The sequence below is a fragment of the Ictalurus punctatus genome, chromosome 17 (genome assembly GCF_001660625.3).
Source record: "Ictalurus punctatus breed USDA103 chromosome 17, Coco_2.0, whole genome shotgun sequence".
Classification (NCBI taxonomy): Eukaryota; Metazoa; Chordata; class Actinopteri; order Siluriformes; family Ictaluridae; genus Ictalurus; species Ictalurus punctatus.
In genome coordinates, this window is record NC_030432.2 from 4,983,395 (window position 1) to 5,008,099 (window position 24,705).

At 38.3% G+C, this 24,705-nt stretch overlaps 2 protein-coding genes and 1 pseudogene across 2 annotated transcripts in view; all 3 read right to left on the bottom strand.

The window, feature by feature from the left end:
* nectin3a (nectin cell adhesion molecule 3a) overlaps positions 1–9,785 on the bottom strand; it is a 22,351-nt gene extending 12,566 nt beyond the window's left edge. The window contains exon 1 of the mRNA XM_017491458.3: positions 9,631–9,785. Within this exon, the coding sequence (XP_017346947.1) occupies positions 9,631–9,721 (91 nt within the window). The 5' untranslated portion in view covers positions 9,722–9,785. The remainder of the gene's footprint in view (positions 1–9,630) is intronic.
* A 1,754-nt stretch (positions 9,786–11,539) lies between these two features.
* On the bottom strand, positions 11,540–14,040 carry diabloa (diablo, IAP-binding mitochondrial protein a). Its single transcript, XM_017491674.3, has 6 exons — positions 13,716–14,040; positions 13,264–13,393; positions 12,930–13,055; positions 12,693–12,803; positions 12,319–12,415; positions 11,540–12,212 (listed from the first exon to the last, which is right to left on the bottom strand). The coding sequence occupies exons 1-6, from the start codon at positions 13,841–13,843 to the stop codon at positions 12,007–12,009; spliced, it is 798 nt and encodes a 265-aa protein (XP_017347163.1). The 5' UTR covers positions 13,844–14,040; the 3' UTR covers positions 11,540–12,006.
* A 5,308-nt stretch (positions 14,041–19,348) lies between these two features.
* Positions 19,349–23,589, bottom strand: LOC108277605 (odorant receptor 131-2-like; annotated as a pseudogene).
* Between the last annotated feature and the right edge of the window lie 1,116 nt (positions 23,590–24,705).

Genomic DNA, 24,705 nt, shown 5'->3' on the forward strand with positions numbered 1-24,705 from the left:
TCCAATCCCCAAAAGCCTGCTCTCTAATGTGCTTTCTGTCTGCTGGATAAAGTAAGTGAGACTAGTACACAGTTGGTACCTTCTTTCCACAGGGCAGGACAGATGGCGTCTGCCTTGGATATCTAAATGAACACCAGAAAGACAATCTGCCGCTCACATATCATTTGCTTTAACCACAGAGAGCAACAGATCCGAAATAGAATGCCCTTTATATTCATGAACACCCTTGAAAAATAAACAAGCAAAATATTCACTCTGCATCAGAGCAACATGCAATTACCATTCATCTCCAACAGGCTCATGTTTTGGTCTCAGAATTTTATGAAATGTAGGTGTCAAGCATAATCTGTCTCAAAAATCCAATAACAATAAAGGAGATTCTGCTTTGTCTGCCTTACAATATCTGAAAAGGATAATGCAGAGTAAAGCAAAAGTTCAGCGCACAACAAGACTATAATGAGAGGAAAGGAAGGAAGATAAGAGAAATAAATGAACATTATGGAAGAAAAAACGGAATCAACGCATATTACCATTATGACTGAAACACATGATGGGCAAAAGTACATAGACTATATGGAGGATTGTCTGAATAACAGGTTGCTCGAGACTAATTAATATCAGAAATTCCTACAAATACTGTAATTCCTGTACAATTAGATTTTTGAGGTGGAATGATTATCATTACGTTAATAAACAGGCTAAAGCTGTAAATGATACTTCTCCGAGGCCTGGATTCTTATGTCTGCGGTCAACACAGATGTTTTTATTTTATGTCTGCATGCATGAAGTTTTTAGCTTGGCTAGATCTGGAGTCATCAGTCATTTAAATTGGTCAATGGTTTCAGTGGTGTATCCACTCACCAATCACATTGATAGGACACCCACTCATGCATGCAAGTCAGCCAATCATGTGACAACACTGCAATGCATAAAATCATGGAGATACAGGTCAAGAGCTTCAGTTAATATTTATAAAAAGCATCAGAATGGAGAAGAATGTGATCCCAGTGACTTTGACCATGGAGTGGTTATTGGTGCCAAATAAACTGGTTTGAGTATTTCAGAAACTGCTGATTTCCTGGGATTTTTACACCCAATAGTATTTTGAGCTTACAGAGTTTAAGGCGGATGGACTACAATAGGAAGACCACATCAGGTTCCACTCCTGACAGCCAAATACAGTAATCTGCGCCTACAGTAGACACAGGCTCAAGAAACCGTACAGGTAAAGATTGGAAAAAGACCAGGTGATGTTTTTTTCCCCAATCTACTGGATAATTGCATGAAATAGAAAATGTACATGTGTTCCTATTAAAGTGGCTAGTTTTGTTTTGCAGTTTACCAGAATCATCCACCTTCATCTTCAGAAAATTGTGCCAAGCTCACTGACAGGTGTAGTAGAATAAGTGTGATTATAAAATATAACTAATAATTAGTGTTGGTCCGAGTCCACCACTTTCGAGTTGAGACCAAGTCCTTAACCAATAGAGCTGGAGTCCAAAAGGGGCCGGGTTGGACTTAAGTCCGAGACCTTAATGGCCGAGTCCAAGTCGAGTCTGGCTGAGTCCAGAAAGTAATTAAATTGAAAAAAAGATCTGAAATGCCAATTGTAAACACTGAGCTGTTAAATTAATACTTTAACCTTCACAAACCAATGGCAACATAAATGTAACAAAAACACCACTATTACATATTGCCATTGCCATTTAATATTTTTATTTCATGTCATCAGCACCTCAACTAGTTTCTTTTCAAAAATGGTTTCAGAGAAAAAAAGGGATATAGATACATATACATACATACATACATACATACATACACACACACACACACACACACACACATACATTATATATATATATATATATATATATATATATATATATATATATATATATATATATATATATATATATCTTATTATATTACAAGTGTATGAAAATACAAATTAACCTCTTTTTGTTATTATATTATTGTTATTATTACTGTATCCTCCAGTTCAAGTTGATATTTCAATGATTTAATGAGTCACCCCCACAGTTACATAGGCTGAGAGAGAGAGTGAGTAGAGTTACATTTAGCAGCTTGTCATAACATTAAGCTTAATGCTTTATTACTGCTTTTAATCTGCCTATGAATGACAACAAACTCTTTTATGAACATAGTTTGTTCTTGTAACTTTTTCCATTTTAATTCCTAAAATGAAAAACAAAAAATCCTATCAGCAGGGTTTATGATATTTACTACATTAAAGAAGTACATTTCAGATTTTAAGTGAAAGTCAAGACTGGAATCACCAAATGCTAATGTTTAGGGGTGGGCAACAAGAGTACAGTTTTATTTCACTATAATGATACGTTTTCTCAGGTAGGTCCATCAGTAGTGTTCAAGTAAGTAATACTACCGAAATTGAGAAAGCAATTAAATATAAAATAAAAGTGTCATGTATGACATATACAGTGATTCTTATTCGATTTACTGACGCTACTCAGTCAAATGAGCGAGTGACTTTCTCGTTGTCTTTTGTTGTTTGATTAACATTAATGCCACAGACAGCAGCAGGTTTATTAGACTGCTGTCACTTTAAGACCTAATGCACAGATCCAATATACTCTATTGACAGACCTCCGATTTTTTCCCCAACTGTTTACATATACTTAAGACATAACCGTCTGTGTTTGCATGAATACTTGGCCAGACCTGCATTTGACGTGATGTGTGTGTTTTTATTTGACTGTCCAAGCATAATAAGCTGCTAAAGAGAACTCAATTAAAGTACTTGCACGATGAGGTGGCTTTCTGTGCTTGTACTTCAAGTATGTGCATACAGAAAGCCCCCTGTTCAGGCAGGGAGACATTTATTAATCTTTTATCATCTTAATTTTATGTTATCTTTTCATGTTATACATGACACGAACTCAACTGTACTGTAAATTTTGGTTGGTACCGGGATCGAGTACCTCAACTCTACTTATAATTATAAAAAACAAGTGGGAAAGAAAAAAAAATCATTGAATGATCTTTCTCTACAGTACTTGAGTGAACTTTTAATTTTTTATGATACACCACACCTGCTTCATTCAAATGGTGCAGGCTCTCTAACAGTACCTAGATTAATGGTGACTACAGCAGGGGCAGAGATTTTTCTTACAAAGCCCCACAGTTTTGGATGAACCTTCCTATTAGTGTTCGGGACTCAGACACAGTCTCAACCTTAAAGTCTATGCTGAACACCTATTTGTTTAGTCAAGTTACTTTCTGGCTCTCCCTTTTTGTTATGGCTAATCCTGCTGATGTCAGTGATTGCACTTTGCACATTTACATATCTTTGAGTCCAAGATGGTAGCAGCGGCCACTTCAGGTCCACTGATATGGTGCAGGTTATGTGTAGTCTACACCAATTGGGAAACTTTAGATAAACTGTTTAGATAAACAACGAATGGTGCTGGAATGCCGTTGTGGTTTCAAGCTACTGTTTGTCGCTGGTGGAATTTATGCCTGTGAAATGCCGTCCATACTACCTGCCCAGAGAATTTATCACCATGCTCATTGTCACGGTGTACACTCCACCAGGCACTAATGTTAGGGAAGTGCTAAGTGAACTCTAGGAGGCGATCAGTAACCTACAGATATCACACCCCTACAGACTGGAATATGTTCAGAGAGGCTACATACCATAACACCACAGACTTGGAGGAATACACAACATCAATGACTGGCTACATAAGCAAGTGCATAGATGATGTATAACGTCCTTCAAGGGCATAATCACACGCGTAAACCAAAACCGGGGGTGACTGCAGGAGTCCGCTCACTGTTGAAAACCAGAGACACTGCCTTCAGGTCATTTCAGTATGCCAATAATCCCAACTGCTCTACAAAGGATGCCATATCTGCTACCATCCATCTGTCTCTGACATATCTCTACAAAAAGGACAACTATGTAAAAATACTGTTTATACATTTCAGTTCAGAATTCAACACAATCATCCCACAACAACAGATTAAGCTGTATCTGCTGGGTCTGACCACCTTCCTTTGCAACTGGATACTGGAATTACTGACTGGGAGACCCCAGTCTGTCAGAATCGGCAACTAGACCTCCAGCACCCTCACACTGAGCACCAGCACCAGGGATTTGTGCTCAGTCCACTGCTCTTTACTGTGCTGATTCAGGACTGTGCTGCTAAGGTTAGTTCTCATCACATCATCAAGTTTGCTGAAGACACTACAGTTGTGGGCCTCATCAGCAACAATGATGAGTCAGTGTACAGAGAGGAGGTGAACCAGCTCGCAGAATGGTGTAGGGACAACAACCTATCTCTCAATGTTGATACCCATGTGAGAACCCAAGTGGCCCACTTACCACTGCACATCAACAGAACAACTGTGGAGAGAGTCAAAAGCTCCAAGTGTCCACATGACAGCGGACCTCTCTTGGACTCTCAACATCACCTGCCTAGCCAAGAAGGCCCAAGAAAACCAAACTTCACCCTCCCATCCTCACCTTCTTCTACAGAGGGACGACAGAGAGCATCCTGATCATCTGTCTCACCGTGCGGTACAGAAACTGAAAGCCTCTGATGGCAAGACCCTACAGCAAATTATGAGGACAGCAGGTTTCTCTACCCTCAATCAACACCTCATTCAACAACCGCTGCATCCGCAAAGCCACCAGTATTGCGGATGACCCCTACCACCCCTCTCATTTGGCAACAGGTACAGGAGCATCCATAACACCTGAAGACTCCACAACAGTTTCTTCCCTGAGGCAGATAACTCAACACCCTGCTGACTTCCAACGCTCACATGGGCTGGTCTAACCAGTAAGAATCAGTACCACTGCACACTGCATAGCTGCATCAGTCACTTTATTTGATGGAATCATTTTTTGCTGCCAATATTGCTGTTATACTTGACTATTACACAATAGCTTACAGTTTACAGTCCATGTTCTGTGTATTGTCTTGTGTATAGGACTTATTTAATGTCCTGTGTATTTATTGTTTTGTTATATGTATTTATTGTGTTGTACTCATTTCACACTGTTGTGCATTTGCACTTTATGTAGTCTTGCACACTGTTCTGTGTTGCACCATGGTCCTGAAGGAACGTCATTTCATTCCAACATATACAAGCTTTAAACTATATGCAACATACTACATTATGTAATATAACATATGTAAAAACTGGGTATTTTTAACAGTTGTTAATAGACAGGTGTTCTACCAGTTTATTAGCTAGCCTTTGTAAAGTTAACAGATAGTGATCCATCCATCCAACACTGTAAACCAGCAATGACCTAAAAGAGCAATCACTGAAGCTTGCAAAGAAGGCAAAATTTCTCCATATGCAGTTTATTACAGCAATTAATTATAGTTTAAGCACAGCTTATCTGATTAAAAATGCAGCTGTGAGTGAAGTGACAAAACATAATACTGAAACTATATTGAATTGAATTAAATGCAGTAGCAGTGACAAAACCTATATATACAACCTTTAACCTATGATCACAATGACATACTTCATAAAAATATTGACCTTAATGGGAATTATAATAATTAAGAATCAGAATATTAAACAGAATTAATCAGAAAATTGTTAACCATGTAACTGAAAAAAATTAAACAGATCTAAAAATCCCACTTATTAGCTAGGTGGCTTCATTCAGGCCCATTCCTAGAGGATACCATTAGGCCATCTCTTGATCTCGTGAAAATTATACGTACGTTATAATATAATATATAATATATATATATATTATATATATAAATAAAACGTTATATACGTTATCAGTAGAAGAGTCCTGATTAAACAGAAGACTGTTTGTTGTTAAAGCAAATCACTGTGTCAAATCATGTCTGTTTGATTCCATATGACTGACCCTTTTACTTACAGTGAGTGACTTGCAGCAGGTTGTGCTGCTTAGCAAGTGATGCTGCAGCAGTCTTTATTTTAGCACATACTGCATAGGGAAGATCAATGCCATTGCAGATGATGTGGCCATCATATTCTAGGCTTGTGTTAAATACAGTAAGCAATGCCTTAAAAGTGAATTATTTATGCTGGTCATGTAATCATGGTTACCAACTAACTGTTATCAACTGATAGGCAAGTAAAACACAAGTTTATTTTGCTACAAAACACTACTACAGTTCTTGGATTTTTCCAAGAGTATTTCAAGGCTAATATTCCTCATATTCCTTGTCTGGATATGAAACAGCTACCTTTGTGCTTCAAGCCCAGAAAACACAGGCTATGTAAACAGAACTTTACACTAAAAATTAAGTTTTTTCAAAATTTGAAATAGGGACAGACTTATTTCCTACTAATGTATTGTGGCATGCAATTTAAATTACACACAAGCATCCTCTGACAGGCACTTTCCTGTAAACAATTCAGTCAGAATGTACATTTCACGCTCTTGCTGAGGTACTTGCTCCATGCCCCTGAAGTGCTCACCTTTTCCTTCCTCTCTGTACACATTTACACCAATCATAAAGGATGTTAGTTTTGAAAGCAGTCCTGATCCTGTTAATGGGTAACTTAAAAAAACAAACAAACCAAAAAACCTAAATGCTAATGCTTGCGACTACCTAGTGGCCAGCAGTCACAGTCTCCAGTATTTTTTCCCACTGTAATGACATAACATTCACAACAGGCATTACTCATGTCTGGCCACACCCTTCTTTTACCCCCTCAGTAGCCGAGTTTCCATTGCAGTTTTGCACAAAATAGAAGCGATATTTTAAGAATGTTGACGAAATATAACATCATATAGTCTGCGTTTCCATTAAATGATGTTATGCGATTAAATCTGGGTTTTGTCCTCTCGCGATAGTCATTACAATTAAACATGGTGAAGAATCTCTAAGATCTGATGAGTGTTGGCTCGGTGATTTCAATTGCATCCACCGCGATAGCCGTGATAGTGTTTAATAGAAGGCGACGAGGGCACGTAATGCATGCAATCATGGAAAGGCAAGCCCCTTATACCTGGCAGGGGCCACATATCTGGGATTTCTGGGAGATCATAGTCTGCAATGATTTTACGGTGGTCCTGTGGATCCAAAACTTTAGAATGACCCGCTTAACATTTGACGAGTTATGCAACAAAATCATGCCAGAGGGAGCCAGCCGACCGAGAAGCACATAGCATCTACAACCGGGGGGCTGTCATAGCACTTCTGGAGTACTAGAACCCTAGGATAAGGGCCTTTTATTTGCCATGCTCCCAAAGAATCAGATATGGGATTTCCCCCATGTGTTTTGGATGCTCGCCCTGCATGCACTGATGACAGGAGAAGGGTAACCATGTGACAGAAATGAACGGTTCTACCATAGATGAGGTGTCTAAACCGAAGAACCTTGTGACTGACTTTAGAGTCAATCTGCACAATGTTCACTAATCTGCCCAGTAGACACCGTGTTGTGCTATTTGAAATGCATGGCTAACTAGTCAAAGAACAAACTATTTATCTGGCACAATATCGGTCTATACAGAAATTATGGACGTCAGGTGAAGGTGATCACCACAGCCTAGAAGCATTCTATTGTGCATTCTAATAGCATTCTATTGTGATGGGGCACTCCACAAGGAGAATTTCATTTTTAGAGACTACACTGGGAGGTATGCTACTCCAACAGGTCTTTCACTGACTGCAGCCTCTCCATATCTTGAATCAACATTGTCTCCACTCACTGGATGTTTTTTTTTTCTTTATTGCACCATTCTGAGTAAACTCTGGAGACTATTTTGCATGAAAATCCTAGGAAATCAGCAGTTATAGAAATACTAAAACCAACAATCATGCCATCACCAAAATCATTAAGATCACATTTTCCCCCATTCTGATGGTTGATGTGAAAATTAGGCAAAGCTGCTGGCCCATATCTGCATGATTTTATGCACTGCACTGCTGCCACATGATCGGCTGATAATTGCATGAAAGAGTAGGTGTACAGATGTTCCTAATAAAGTGCTCTGCGAGTCTACTTCTCATCTAGGAAACCATGCTTCTTAGACTTGTTCTCAATATCATGTTCTCAATAACAGACAGGACTTACAAAAGATTAAGGACATCATAAATCTATATGTGAACATTTACTTACTGAAGACACCTCTATGAGAAGAGTAATAGAGTTATGTTTTTAAGGTCGACAGTAACTGTCAGCCTGTACATGAGTTGTGTCTGGATTATTCTGAAATGCATCAATGTCCATATTTATAGGTCAGTACAGTTCTACAGTAGCACAAGTTGGTATTGTTTGTCTAGCGCAGCAGTGTTCACCCCCCTTTTACACAGAACTACTGTCCTGAGTCTTTCAGAGTCTCTCTCAAAGCAGATGGAAGGCCTAGAGTCAGATATGGCACACACAAAAAGAATTCTGGACCATCGACAGATGATCCGACAGAGGAACTGAATTCATCTCCTGTGCCTCTACCGGCCTGTAGACTTTAAGAGAACCCTAACAGCCTTTATACGGCAGCAGGCCATGTTGGTTTGAACGTGGACAGACAAAACTCATTGCAAATTAATTGGCTGATTGCTGCTAGGAAATCTTTTACTATGCCACAGTGGAAAGATTATATTAAGAGAATTGGAGTGTCTAGAAAAGCGATATATAAATCTAAGGAATTATTATAAAGGGAGATGCTAGCTTGGCAGCAGCATCACACTCTGGTTCGGCAGCAGTATTTTAGCCAGTATGAATGAGGACTATAAAGACCTAGACCACATGTCAGCTGTTGACACTTGCATCTAGTACTGTTTGTCGTGTGCAGGAGTGTTCACCTCTCGATCATGCAGACCTACTGTCCTACAGTATATTAACCGGCTCCTCACTAATTGGGCCAGCTATGTTACACAGGGGTCTGACCTGTTCTTGAAGACTTCTAAAACAATTTTACTAACTGCAGTAAAAGTTGTCCTCAAGTGGGAAAGACCTAAATGAGAACACTGAAAAACACAGACTGAAAATCTCTTTCATGCACAAAAAAATGGCGTCCATACTCTTAATCATAGTCTGTTGTAGCAGGGCTTTTCCTATAATTACATAAAATACAGACGTGAAATATCCATGCAGAATTTTTTTCTATGTAAATCCTCTTTTTTTTTTTTTTTTTTTGCTACTGTTCCAGTAAACTTCGTGCTAAAGTCAACTAGTTTAACCAGAATGCAAAGTGAAATGGCTGCCAAAAGATGCAGGGTAGTATTTACATTGAATTGTGCAGATCTCAGTACACCTTTATTTACATTCAACATAAAAGTTACATTGTCTAGCAAAGTAGCTCACTCACTGATACAGACTAATGACCTTTTCACCCGCTTTACTGTCTTTCACGTTTACAATGTTTCCACGTTTGCCAAGCCAAACAATACTGTAAGCTGGCTAACTGTAATGATGATGCTGTTGTGGCTAAACAATGCAAGTCCAAAGCTACAATCTTTATCATTAATAGTGATGTAAATCATTTAAAGTAGAATCTATACCACACACATGTGAAGTAGTGGGGTTCAGCTGGAGCATCAGATGTGTTGTGCTACACGCTGCAATTGTCTACACAGCAAACTTCAAACTTGCTACAATCGTACAGAATAACTAAAACAATAATAATAAATAACCCACCGATGAAGACGAATAAAAGAAGGGGAAGATGAATGGACAGTTGCAAAGATACTGCGATATTCCCCGCGAGAAATCGTAGTCCCCTTGCCATGATTTCTAATTCCGCTAAGCTTGTCGTATGAACACACTGCCTGGGGTAACCATAGCACTAGAGATCTAAGAATGGGCGTGATTATTTCGGCTCAAGTGGGCGGAGCAATCTGACCTCTGAACACGTGGAAACAAGCCCCTGAAACTGTCCCTCTGTAGCAGTGACCAGCATGATGAGCATGCAGTTGTATAACGATGGCATTCGAATTATTTTAAGATTTTGAACTTGAAAATTCACAGAGGTATTCATTAATGTTCTAGCCATATGGAATCAATATTTGCTTACAGCAACATTTACAACTTTTTTCCACCTGCACACTAGATTCTGGAGCGTGGCTGTGGGGATTTGTGAGGTCATACACTAATGTTGGGTGAGGAGGCCTGGGGTGCAGTCTATGCAGGTCTATAGTATATATATTGTGTGCTTCCAACAGAGTGTGTGTGTGTGTGTGCAAAGCACAAAGTGAAGCCCCTGACAACAACTTTGATTTTATGTTGACCACTGCTACATTAAAAAACAACAAAATATCACCGTTTAATACAATCAGCCTACCTAACGCATTCTCTAAATATTCACTGGTACCCACAGTTTACCTATTTTTAATACATTAATTTCTAATTAATTTAATTATACGATGACAGAAACACCAGGATGCCAGTGTCTACAGTATGATACACACAAGTGACACCACTGAACGAGCGACGGTAAATAACAATGAAGAATTCTCATTTATATCCGACTAAGAGCTGATTGGATAAATAGCTAAAATGTAATAAAAACATGACACCGCCATCTGCTGGTTATTTTTTAAGAACGATGTCTTCTTTGGACACAGCCAGTATATTGTGGGAATTGCTTGGATTATTAATGAAAATGTTGGAATTATGTACATTACTTAGATTTTTTTAAATTATATATAAATTATGTTAAATTAATAATTGAATGAATTCACTGTATTCCGTCTATAACACTCTCAGTCTCACTCACTTTCAGCAGCCATGTTATGCTGGTCAGGAGTGTGGGGGATCTAGAGCCTATGCCAGGAACACTGGATATGAGGCAGGACTATACATGGGGATTTGCCCATTGAGCCACAATATCATTAGTGAGGTCAGGCACTGATGTGGGGTGAGGAGGCCTGGGGTACAGTCAGTATTACAGTTCATCTTGAAGGTGTTCAGAGGGGTTGAGGTCACATGAGTACTTCTACTTAAGCCTGTGGCAAATCATGTCTTCATGGACCTTGCTTTGTGCACAGTGGTATTGCTGGAACAGGTTTGGGCTTTTTAGTTCGAAGCTGCAATGTTACAGCATACAAAGGCTAATCCACCTACTGGTATGTTTTAGGAGAAATCGCAAGACCCATAGAAAACCACAAAAGTGTGCAAACAGGTTATTATAAGTTTTTTCTATTCCATTTTTTCCACCCTATAATATTTAAGTTTGTTTTTCACCTGGATTTTGTCAGTTGCTGTATAATTAATGGTGGAAAAAGATACAACATTTATCTTGGTTTCATTTTTTTTTTTAGATCATAAAAACCTGCAATTTTACCAGGGGTATGTAGACTATATTCACTTTATATCCACTGTATTGTGTGAATCTTCTTTGGTCTTGCTTTATGTTACCAATAAAAGTATGCTCTGTATTCTAAATACACAACAATTAAACTGAATTAGACATTCAAACACAATCCACACAAATGGGTTGAGCAACTTCACCCTCCTCCACAGCAGATGGCACTATATGTCCATTCATGCCAAGATGATCCAATAATTCTCTTCCAGATCACATCAATAAAAACAGCTGGCACATTCATAGAAAAAATAAGATTTTATTTACATTAAAATAAAGCAGTAGTACATTCATTTTTCTAATGATCTCAAAAGTGTGTACACCATCTGGACAAATTACTTGCTTACATGTAAGAAATTGTGGTTATCAGCTTATGGATGACATGCTTTTTTTCAGATAAAATGTAGATAGTACACATAAGATGACAAATTTAATATGCTGTGTGGATGTTGCTGTATGTATTGTGCTTAATTATCTTAATCATTAATGGGCAATGCAAATTATTGGCCAAATAAGTCTATAAGTTCAATGCCTTGAAATTATATTCCAGAAATTTTAGATTCAAATGTAATACATATGGCACAAACAAAAAATATCTTTCATTCACTGGTTCTTAGCCATACTACATTTTTGCAGCTGAAAGGCTCCAAGTTGGAACCTATGCTGGACAATAACTTAAATTCAGTCCTTCCTTAATAAAAAATGCTTTCTCAGTCTTCGCGGAGGTAAGCCTCAGGAACATCCTCCAAATCCTGTAAGTTGATACTTGATGCATACTCAGCCATTCTCTGGATCTCTTCAGCTTTCATTTCAGCAAGACTCTTCTGTGCCACCAATTGGAGTTTCCTCATCTCTTCTACCTTAGACTGTGCTGCCTGCATGCTGCTTTTTAATGCATTGGATACATGTTCGGCTCCTAAAAACCAAGAGGATATTATCAGCTGATTTAAACCATAACCATCAATGGACAAGGGTTGTTCCCCACATATAAATACTAGTAATTTTAGCTCATAAACACATGCCTGCATTGTAGGCAGCCTCAGCCGACAACTCACAGATGTTGATAGCATTCATCCAGTTTGACTCAAAGCGTTTACATTCATCCAGCCTGTCTCCAACCTGAATAAAGAAAAATACTGCTTGCTACAGGGGCTTTTTATATTTATTTATGTTTATAAATCTGAGCATCAGTAAAGATTAAAGCCAATTCTTTTTGGTGATATTTGAGTGATAAGCGCAAAAGTACATCACGCTCCATTACAGTCAATTCCCAAGTACTGTTTTCTAGTTGTCATTGCAGAGCAAATGCTACTAACAAACATTAAGGTAACGAAAAGGGACTTCACTAGGTATTTTTATACTTGAATTCACTAAAACACAGGCCCCCAAAAATTACCTCCACTCGCTGGCCAATAATCACTTGCCAAATGCTGTCTTCCTCAGCAGGAGTTAGTTTTCCAATTGAGGCCAAATAGCGCTTTTGAAGAGCAATGAGGGTGTGCAGAGCCTGAGAACAGGAACAGATCATGTTACTCAATGCACACTAATCTGATGTTCTCTGAAACTGAGATATATACATCCCAAACAGTATCCAAATAGTACACCACATAAGCCATTAAACCCAACTACAGACCTTTGTATAGAGTGTGAGGGCATCTACAAGAGCCATGGTTGTTTGGGAAAGGTAGGTATTAGCACTGTCTGTGACCAAGCCGGATGCCCGTCGAATCAGAGACTCATGTGAGAGATTTTCTGCCTGCTGTAATAAAAACAAGAAAAATGTGTATGGGACTTAAAGCCTTAAGAACTTCTGTCCTTTGTGAATTTAACCATTATGTCGTATTTGAATTCAATGTCAAACAGTTCATCCGAAGTGTACTACAACAGTCCAGAAAGGATGCATTTGGTATTATGACAATGCATACATTTTATACCCGTTTTCCACGTTTCTTTAATTGACGATATACCTGTATGAAGGGAATAGTACATAGTCCACTGCCCATGCTCAAGGACACGATATTTGTCTGCATCATTTCTGGGATACGTAGAAGCCGCTGTAAAGGTTGTCTGTTGATAAAGGTCCCACTGGCTGTGGCTCTAGAAGTAAAAGAGAAGTTTAAAACTCATGTTCAAGCTCATTCACTGATAAATCTGAGAAACCACAAACTAACGTATTTAAACTTAAATAGTACACCACCTACAGTCGCCTTAGCTACGGCCAAAACCCCATAACTTCGTAATAAAAACATACTAAACAGTGGTTTGCTTACTAGAGTACTACATATTTGGTCAGAATACAACGGTAGCGTGCGTGCGTACGTACGTACATACATACGTTGCACAAGACCTCCATTTATGGTATGCAGTTTATCTACGATCTTCCAAAATCATAACATTAATCAAGTACCGTTATACATACCTGAATAAATGTAAACACGCCGCCGCTCGACGGATAGCAGCCATGTTGGCCCGCGTAAGCAGGAAGTCGGTCCGGCTCTGAAAAGGTCCTCTAGACACACACAAACCGCAGTGCCCCAAAGCTTGCATTTCTGAATTTGTAGATTAATCCGCTGTTTTGTTTTTTTTCGCTTGCAGACTTGTATCTTATGTTTATGATCTAAATCGATATAAATTCCGCCTACTACGAAGGTAAAATAATAATAATAAAAAATGATCCTAAGTAGCACTATTGAAGAAAGCCTGTAATCTTTCGCTGTTCTCAGTTGAATCTGACGATTCCAGGTTCGCGCATTTTATACGGCATGGCCCAAGCGGTTTATTGACTAGTGTACTGAAAAAGTCCTATTAGGGGAAAAAAAAATAAAGTTCAAGGAGAGACGTGCGGTGACGCACAAGCGTTATACCGCGTCAGCAGAAACGCTGACCAGCTCGGCTTATAGTAAACACGCAGGGTCAAAGGCTGATCAACAAGAAAGAAAAAAAAAAAAAGCAGCAGCAGGTCAGAGCTACTGACAATAAACAAAAGAAAACAATGTTACGTGCAAATTATTCAAAGGGCAAGACAAAGATAGGAACAAGCACCAATATACCCACTTTGGAAGTGATCATTAACATTTTTCACAACAAGAGAATGAAGAGAAGTTTCACCAAAGTAAATATAGAGGGTTTACCACAAAATGTCAACCACTGGTAAAGCCTTAAAAACAGGAAGACCTGATTAGTGTTTTTGAAAAACATCTAAAAAAAAAAAAAAAAAAAGTCTGTACAATTCTGGAACAAAATCCTATGGCCTGATAAGATAAAGATCAACTTGTACTAAAACAATGGGAAGAGAAGAGTATGGAGAAGGGAAGGATCTACTCATCATGCATGATCTGAAGTGTAACACATCATCTTATCGCATGAGTGTGTGACTGTCAATGGAACTGGTTCCCTTGTATTTATTGATGATGTGACTGAAAGCAGCAGGATGAATTTTGAAGTGTATATGGCTATATTATCTGCTCCAGTTCAGCAAAATGCTACAAAACTCATTGGACAGTGCAGCACAGTGCTTAGGAACAATAACCTGAAGCATACTTTGAAAGCAACCCAAGATATTTTTAAGGCAAACAAGTTTAATGATCTGCAGTGGCCAAATCAAACATCTGACCTGGATCCAATTGTTCATTTATTTCACTTGCTGAAGGCAAAACACTCCAAGAACATGTAGAAACTGAAGACAGGTGTATTAAAGGCCTGGAGGAGCATCACCAGGGAAAAAACCCAGTGTCTGGTGACGTCTAAATGGCAATTTAATTTATGATTATGATCGATTTTCAAATTACTTTTGGTTCTTTTAAAAGGGGATGGGAGCGGTTAGCACATATGAAAAGAGCTATAATTCCTTCACGGTTCCCCCGATTTGGATGTTAATCCTCTTTAAAGTTGAAAGACTGCACTTCAAGCAGATATCTACAGAGTTCACTTTAGATGGAGTTCATGTCTTCTTGGGAAGGACAGAAGACAGTATTTGAAACATTTCACTGAGGTAGGGCCAGCGATGAAGTTCAACCCTGCAGATTGGCGGTTTATCCAAATTTAGGTGCACACATTGTAGCGTGAAATCTTCACAGCAGATGAAGAATTGGCTTAATTCTTGCTAGTTTTTTTTCTACATCGATTAATATGATTGGCTGCTGAACTGAGCCCTTTCACCTGATATATAGAGTACAGTCATTGGCTGGATGAGAGAAGAAGTGACCTTAGAGATTTGTAATGAGTACTTTAAAATTAGATCCAAATAAAATATGAGGAGTAAACAGTAAGTTTTCTTGGAAATATAATTTAGTAAGCTCACAAAATAATTTAGCTCACAAAAGCTAAAATTACATCACTTTTCTCTCTGGGCCATTCAGCTCAGTAGGAAATAGGTCTACTAAATTAGTTGTAATATAAACCTTCCTTCAGCTCATATCCAGCTTTAATATCTTTGTACTAATTTTTCTTGATGTTGTAGCTGTTTCTAAGTGATCAAACAAGCAAGTTTTTTTAATCATCGAGGTCAATTTTTTGTTTTTGCTTGGCACCTGGAAAAGACAAAGATTTAAGTCCTCAACATTTTTTCTCAGACCAAAAAAACAACAACAACTTGACACTAGAATGTAATTTAGGAGATTTTGTATATAGTGACTTCTAGGAGAATTTGTATAGAGTTGGGTCATTCGCATTTACGAATGAGCAAAGTCAACAAGACCTACTCTGTACTCTGTACTCTGTCATGCCTCAGTATTTCTGTCCACACATCATATCGTTTTTTTAACAGCAGACAGAAGTGGCTACAGCTCATATAGCTTTTGTGAAGGACAGTGTCCTCTATCCAGAAGACAATGAATTTTATATAGACATGAAGTGCTATATATGTAGTGTATATGCCATTCCATACTATACACTCACTGAAGTGTATATTAAATTCCATAATATACACACACTGGTCACTTTATTAGATACATGATATGAATACTGGCTAGAACCCCACTTTACTCTCAGAAAAGTCATAGTGGCATGGATTCCAAGTTATTGAGATTTTTTTTTAACTTTGAGATTCTAGTCCATGTTGACATGACTGCATCACATAATTAGTGCAGATATGTCGGCGGTACATTCATGCTGCGAAACTCTGCTGTTGTAGTCCATCTGCCTCAAGGGTCCACGTATTGTGAGTTCTGAGATGCTTTTCTGCTCACTACAGTTGTAAAAAGTGGTTATTTAAGCTATTATAGCCTTCCTGTCAACTTGAACCAGTCTTGTAGTTTTCTTCTGACCTCTCTCATTAACAAGATTTTCCTGCCTGCAAAACTGCCACTCACTGGATGCTTTTTTGTAGTTGTTTTTTTTCGCAACTTTATGTGTAAATTCTAAATACTGTTGTGCTTACTGCCATGGTCAAACCATGACTGTGATCACATTTTCCCCCATGCTGAAGTATGAGGTGAACATGACCAGAAGCTCTTGATCTGTATCTGATTGGATAATTGCATGAATGTGTAGGTGTATATATGTTCCTAATAAAGTGGCCAGTGAGTGTATATTTTTTTCAAATATGACTTTTGGTTGCATCACAAGACCTGATTGAGTACATGCCCTGTACACTGCTGTTCTCATCAGTGGAAATAGATGAGCAGTGTTCTTTTATTATCTTTGAAAACAGCCTTTGTTTTCCCACACAAAACAAATAGGGTTGTGCAATAAAGCAGAGACTCAGAGTTCGATTAATAATTAAAGGATCTGTAAGTATTTAACAAGCTGTTTGTAATGCTGTTGAGTCCAGTATAGTACACAAAGGTTCAAATGAAACAGAGCATTTTGGACAAAATCCTTCATCTGCTATGCAAACAGAGTGCTTCTGATTCTGTCAGAAGAGACTGGTTTCACTATAACTTTAGAAGCGCTCTATATACACAGCTGATGTAGATTATATAGTACAAATTTATTATAGATGTTTATATTTCCAAACATTAAAAAAATTTAGAGAAACATTTTTGTATGTCAATAAAGAAAGCAACATATTACGCAACAGACAACTTTTCAAAAAAAATGTAATGGGGGTGTAATGATGCATTGTGACACTATGCATCGCGATGCAAAAAAATGTGAAGATGTGCGTCATAGAAATGTGCGAGATCAGCATTCTTTTAATTATGCATCTAATGCAGTTGCACTGTTTGAACACCAGAGGTCCCAATCTGCACATCCCGTAGAGTTAAAATATATAGAGAGCACGGTGGTCATCGCTGCATGTGACAGCAATCTCTTGTATTTTTGCACATGTAAATGGTAAATAGTCTGCACTTATGTAGAGCCGTTAACCTTAGTGGTTCTACAAAGCACTTTACACTGTTTCTCATTCACCCATTCACACATGCAAGGTGCTAGCCTGCCATTGGGGTTAAGTGTCTTGCTCGATGTCAGGAATCAAACCGCCAATCCTACAATTAATGGAAAACCCACTCTACAACCTAAGCCACAGCTAAGCTAAGTTAACCCCAATGTCTTCGCTATGAGGTAGGGTGGCTAAATGGAAGCCCTTTCTCAGGAAAAAAAAACATCCAAGCCCACCTAAATCACCCCAATGATCATCAATTATTTGTAAAGGTCCAGAAAGAGTAATCTAAATCCTATTAAAAACCTGTGAATTACTTATGGAGGGCTGTGCAAAGGAGATCCCCTTACAATTTGATAGATCTGGAGCATTTTGCAAGGAAGAGTTGAATAAAATTGCCAAATCAAGATGTGCTAAGTTGGTCAAAAAAGACTGAGAGCTATATTATAAGCAAAGTGGTTTAACAAAGTATTAGATTTGCGGGTGGCCAGACATGTGCAGCCAGGTTATTGTAAGAGTTTTCTTCATACTTCTTATATCCACTGTTTGTTCTGCAAATTGCTATTTGTTGGTAGAATTTATGAACAAAAATGTTTTTTCTTATTCCAGCAGCCCTGTTTTGTTCAGTATTTCCCAGTATTTCCATAAATTAATTTTTCCATATTCAGTAAATTTATAAATCCTTATGGTGCAGACCATGCCCACTTTTAGCTTAAATCCAAATAAGAAAACAGATATGAATGTTTTGATCACTATATGCAGTATATGCTTTATTGTCTTGTTTATTTCTAACTTCATGGTTTTGACCCTTCCTTTCACTAAACAATTACACTTTAGTCTGTTGTTCTGTTTTGTTTACCAGTTCCTTAATAAATCTTATTTAAAACCTTTGGTTTTTCACTAGCATTTTTCTCTGCTAAGTCTGACATGCCTTTTCAAAGTTCATAAAAAATATAGCTTAAAATATTTAAAGGAGTTTTTTTTTGTTTTAAGAATAGCTCTATTTCAATTAAATTCACTTTTATTTGTGTATCACTATTAACAATAGACACTGTCACAAAGCAGCTTTACAGAAATCTGGATTAGCATTAATTTCATTAACAAAAACTATGACAAAAAATATGGAAGTATTTTGCAGAAAATTTTCAAAAGCAATTGCAAACTGTATTTGCAATTGTGTTTCCAGTTTACCACATAAATTGTGATATAATACAAATGAAAATGCAAACGGTTTGCATTTGCATAATTGCATAATTAATATACTGTAGCTCAGTATTTGGATGATCACTAAAAAAAAATGCATACAGTTGTGACATATTTGAGGTCTACACAGGGAATTTAATTTGTAGAATCAACTGAAGTGATATAATAACTTCAAATTGCCATTTTAAACAGTCACTATTAAAGGTATGAACTGATAGACAGCTCTGGTCCTGAGATTCTTTGAAGTATTATTACTCTGGAAAAAAGCATCTGTACCTATTTGGCTCCACATATTTGTGTTTGTTGTATTAAACAGCATTTTGTAATACTTAATTGTAACTATGTACAGTATAGCAAGTTTATTACAGTTCATAAATTTAAGCTACAAGCACTGTACATCTGTGGGTCAAAATAACATTTCTTACTGTGGAGGATGCACCTTTGCAGGGGTCAGCAAGGGTTCTTCAGAATTTACCACATTCAAAGTTTATCTTAGTATAGGTGACTAACTTTGATTTTTTATTCAATTATTGTTTTGCATTTATGACTCTGCTTTCAGATGAAATATGATTTTGTCTACATCTGACATAATACAGTAGGGTAGCATAAAATTTCTCATCTCTTAGGCCATAAACAAGTGGACTGACTGCCCTAGCGATGACATTAAATGTTATGAAGTTGAAAAAGCGGATTGGCAAATATAACTGAATATATTGCTCCATGATTAATGCTTCAACATAGGGACAAACAATTTCAGTTGTACACAGTGAAAGCTGAAGCATATGCAAAGAGACGGTGCGCAGACCTTTGGCTGCTGACTTCTTGTCAACAGAAGCTGCTCGGGCAGAGATCACAATCATAATATAGCAAAATAACTCAACAAGTAAAACTATTAGAAAATTAACAATATATATAACACCCCTCATGAAGCGGTGCCAATTCTCTGGCATCATAATTTCATAATGACAGAAGGTTACCTGAGACAGATACTCTTCCGAGCCAGTTGTGACAAGGATGAACAAATCCACAAATGAATTTAGGGAGCTTATGATCCAAATAATAAAAATAACTGTAAGGGTCCTGCTGACAGTAGAGATAGCACTATGTCTCAGTGGCATACAAATTGCCACATAACGTTCCACACACATTGCAGTAATAGTTAGCGGTGTGGTTGTTGTAAGTGTCTCCATGAGCATGCAAACTGGAATACAGAATGGCATGGGCATCAGTACATAGCTATATGAGAGAATTACTACAAAATCTGTCAGCACAAGAAAAGTTGAAGTCCACAAATAAGGTATGGGCAAACAGTATATAGCGTGTTTCAGTTCTGAAGGCTTGTTTTCTAGAAAAGGTTAGAAGCATGAGGATGTTGATGTAGATGAGTGGCCACATAAAGATCTGTGTTATGGCCATTGATACATTCAACCTTACTGATGATGATTGGACCAGCTGCAAATGATGACTGCTGTTACAGTCTTCTGTACACATATCTATGGAAAAACATACATCAATGTAATTACAACTGTGACATAAAAAAATATACAACTGATACAATAGTACAAACAAAAATACAAATAATTATTATAACAGCACTAGGATGTAGAAGTTATCTACAAATTCTAAATTTTTTAATGAAATACAACAGATGCAGCTCATCTTTTAATGCATTACCTGCAGTTGTAAAGGGAGTTTTCCTGAATAATAAAGACTGACAAAAACATATATATACTGTATATATATATATATATTTAACCAGACTAATTTTAATATTCAATTACTGATCTCATCAGTATGTAAGTTGGGTGGGGTCAGGCGACTGTAGGGCTTGAAGCAAATGTGTATTTGCATGAGATAAAAAAAAAAAAATGCTAGAAAATTGTTGATTAGGAAATATGCACTTTCGGTTATGAAAAATAAAATAAAAAACTTATAAAAGTTTGTAATGGAATATTAGCATAAATCTTCAAACCACAAAGATCATGTGTCGTGGAAAAAGTATGTGCAAATCCTATACCTGCCTGAAACCCACAAATAGATCACTAATTGATTTGTGTTCAATAAAATTTGTTTTGGTACCACTTCACTTTAATTACCAATGGAAGCAGATCATAGTGAATTGGGTCATATAGGAGCAAATGACACTCGAGACATTAGACTTTCAATGGCAGTCTCTTTCTTAAACAATATCTAAATATACACTCACTAGCCATTTTATTAGGAACACATGTACACCTGCTCATTTATGCAATTATTTAATCATGTTGAGACTAGGGCCATGTTTTATATATATATATATATATATATATATATATATATATATATATATATATATATATATATATATATATATATATATATATATATATATATAGATAGATAGATAGATAGATAGATAGATAGATAGACTAATAGACAGATATATATATAGATGTATCTGAGAATACTGTTGCATTCAACATTGTGTTCACTACTTTACGCTCACACACAATTTTAGCCCTTGTAACCTCAAACTGACAAAAGCATATATCATTAGATCCTACATGAATAACTATCTTAGAGCATGTGTGCTTTCCTAACACCCTAAGATTACCTGTGACGTTTGGCACCCTGGCTCCAGGTATATAGCTAACAAGATTTTTCAAGCTATTTTAAACCTTAAGGACTAAGATAGAGTATATCAATATTTTTAAAAATATTTTTTGCTATTCATTAAAGATATTTGGGTTTGAGATCAAAAGACAAATATGAGATGAGAGTTTAGGATTCAGTTTTTATTTCCTGTTATTTACATCTAGATGTGTTAACAACATAAAGCATAGAACCTTTTGTATCAGACCAGCCAATTTTTAGGTGAGCAAAAGCATAGGAACAGATAGTCTGAAGGTATATAACACTTAATATGTGGTTGCAATAACTGCATCAAGCCGATGACCCACTGACATCAAACTGTTGCAAATTTATTTATTTAGTTTTTGCTTTTCCAGGCTTATACTGCAGCTCCTTCCAGTTGTTGTTTATTTTGGATGGGTTTCTCTCTTCAGTCTCCTCTTCAGGAGGTGAAATGGATGCTCAACTGGGTTAAGGTCTGGTGATTGACCAGTCTAAAACCTTCCACTTTTTACCCCTGATGAAGGCCTTTGTTGTGTTGGTAGTGCTTTTTGGGTTTCTGTCTTGCTGCCTGATGAAGTTCCTCCAAATTAGCTTGGTTGCATTTCTCTGTATATTGGAAGTGGTTTCTGTAAATGGCTGAATACATTCTGCTGTTATTATCGTGAGTTTCATCATAAACATCAATAAAGATTAGTGAGTTTTTCCAGAAGCAGCCATGTTAGCCAAAACCCATGACACAATATTCACCATGCTTGACTGATGAGCTCCTGCTTTTTGCATCATAAGCAGATCCATTCTTTCTCTACATTTTGGCCTTTCCACCACTTTGGTAGTGGTTAATCCTCCAGAACTTTTGTGGCTCAACTCTGTATTTATTTGCGATCTCCAATCTGGCCTTCTGATTCTCACTGCTCACAAGTGGTTTGCATATGTGGTATGGTATGGTATTTCTACACTTGAAGTGGATTGTGCTACCTTCACCCTTGCCCTCTGGTGCTCTTTGGTGATGTCACCAACTCTTGTTTTTGGGTTTTCTTCACATTGACTCTGCAGGCTGAACTGGGTCGGCTGTGTCACCAGACTCAGGTGTACGCAGAGTTTGGTTGGCTGTGTTGTCAGTCTCAAGCATGAGCAGAACTTGGTTGGCATTGCCAGCAGACTCGGGCATGAGCAGAACTGAGTTTGCCATGCCAGACGACTCGGGCATGAGCAAAACTTGGTTGGCCATGTCAGCCGACTCGGGCGTGAGTAGAACTTGGTTGTCCGTGTCAGCAGACACGGGTGTGAGCAGAACTTGGTTGTCTGTGTCAGCAGACACAGGCGTGAGCAGAACTTAGTTGTCTGTATCAGCAGACTCGGCGTGAGCAGAACTTGGTTGCCCATGTCAGCATACTCGAGCATGAGCATAACTTGGTTGTCCGTGCTCGCGACCTTGGACTGGTACTTGGCGTGGAAGGTCACCTCATCGACCTCTAGCTGAAACTTGGCGTGGGAGGTCGCCTTGACGATTTCGGTCAGGAACATTGCTCGGGAGCCAGTCTCTTCAACCTCGGTCAGGAACATGGCTCGGGAGGCCGTCTCTTCGACCTCGATCAGGAACATGGCTTGAGAGGCCATCTCGTTGACCTCAGACAAGAACTTGACTTTATGCTGGAGCTCTGGATATAAGACCTCATGGGTCTCGTGCTGGAGCTCCGAGGTGAAGGTCACCATATTGACCTCCAACTGGGGCTCTGGAGCTGAGGTCGCCACATTAACCTTAGAAAAGTGTTCATCTGGTGAGACCACCTCATAGGTCTCATGCTGGAACAATGGGGAGGAGGTCACTACGTTGACCTCTGACTGGAGCTTGGCAAGTGAGACCACCTCATGGGTCTCAGGTTGGAGCTCTGGAGAAGAGGTCACCACATTGACCTCCGACTGGAGCTCTGCAGGTGAGACCACTTTGTGGGTCTCAGTTTGGAGCTCTAGGGAGGAGGTCGCCCTCTTTGCCTGCATATAATAGGTGGTGAATGGCAGGGCAAGTTTATCTGCCAGGCTGAACCCCCAAAAGATGCTCCAGGTCGGCCTTAGATTCTGGACTCCCGAACACCGTCACAAATATTCCCACAAACTGGGTTACATTCCCAAGTTTCCTGGCTCCATTGGCCACCATGAGCCACACCCATGGGTGTGAGTCCAAAGAACCAGGACCACATTAACCTTAGCCATTGCTTCTCCTCAGGCTTGGGGTCTGCTAGGCTAGCACAATAAAACTGGCAGTCCACAAGAAAATACACAGGATAGCCAAAACATCCATCATAAGGATCTGGGAGCTCAGTGGTAGCTTATTGAGGAAACTGGATCAAATCCGAGGCTGGCACAGTTTCCTTGGTTTCCCTGGCACGAGGTCTCCTCCTTCTTCCTGCTGCATCCATGGTGTGGCAAAGTATTCTGTCACGTAATTAAACATAATGGAGGTTATGATGAATGCAAGTGCAGATAAGAGCTTTTATTAAAGAGAGGCAGGCAGACAAATCCAAATCATGAGACAATAGCATGATCAAAAAACAGGCAATGGGTCAGGCGATTGGCAAACAGGCACAAACTGGGCAAAACAGGAATCGAGGGTGAGAACAACATCAAAACAATAACTCATGAACTGAGAACCAAACCCTTGGTTTATGGAAACTCACGTAATACTTTCCAAGATACAAGATACACTAGGGGTTTAAATAACAAACGTTATCAGGGGTGAAACACAAAAGAGCTGAGACATGATGACACATACGGGAAACAACCAATGACAATACACGGGTGGAGACAGGACATAAACCATAACAAATGCACTTGTCAAAAGTAAACAAAGTCAGTGTCTCTGAAAATCCAAAAGCGTGCGCTCACTTAGTGCTTGCGCTTCAGGTTTCCGAGCACGCTGCATGCTACAGCGCTAGCTCAAGTGGAAATCGTAACAAAGATAAGACAAAAATGTCCAAACTAAATATTGTCTAAAAATAAACAGGATAAAGTTTACTAAATATGATAAAAACTATCAACGACAAACTGGATGAGACAAATCATTCTACCATAGCAGCAAGTTAGCATCAAAAATGGGTTGTTCATGTGGCTGTCCAGCTTCTTGCATGTTATTCTCCAGCCAAACAATACCTTGTATGCTGAAAAAAATGGTTGGAGATTTCATATGTGTATGTCTGTGCTCCTTCCAAAATCTTGGTCTTGGCTAAAACAAGTAATATTGTTGTGGACTGCACTAACTGTGACCACACACTGA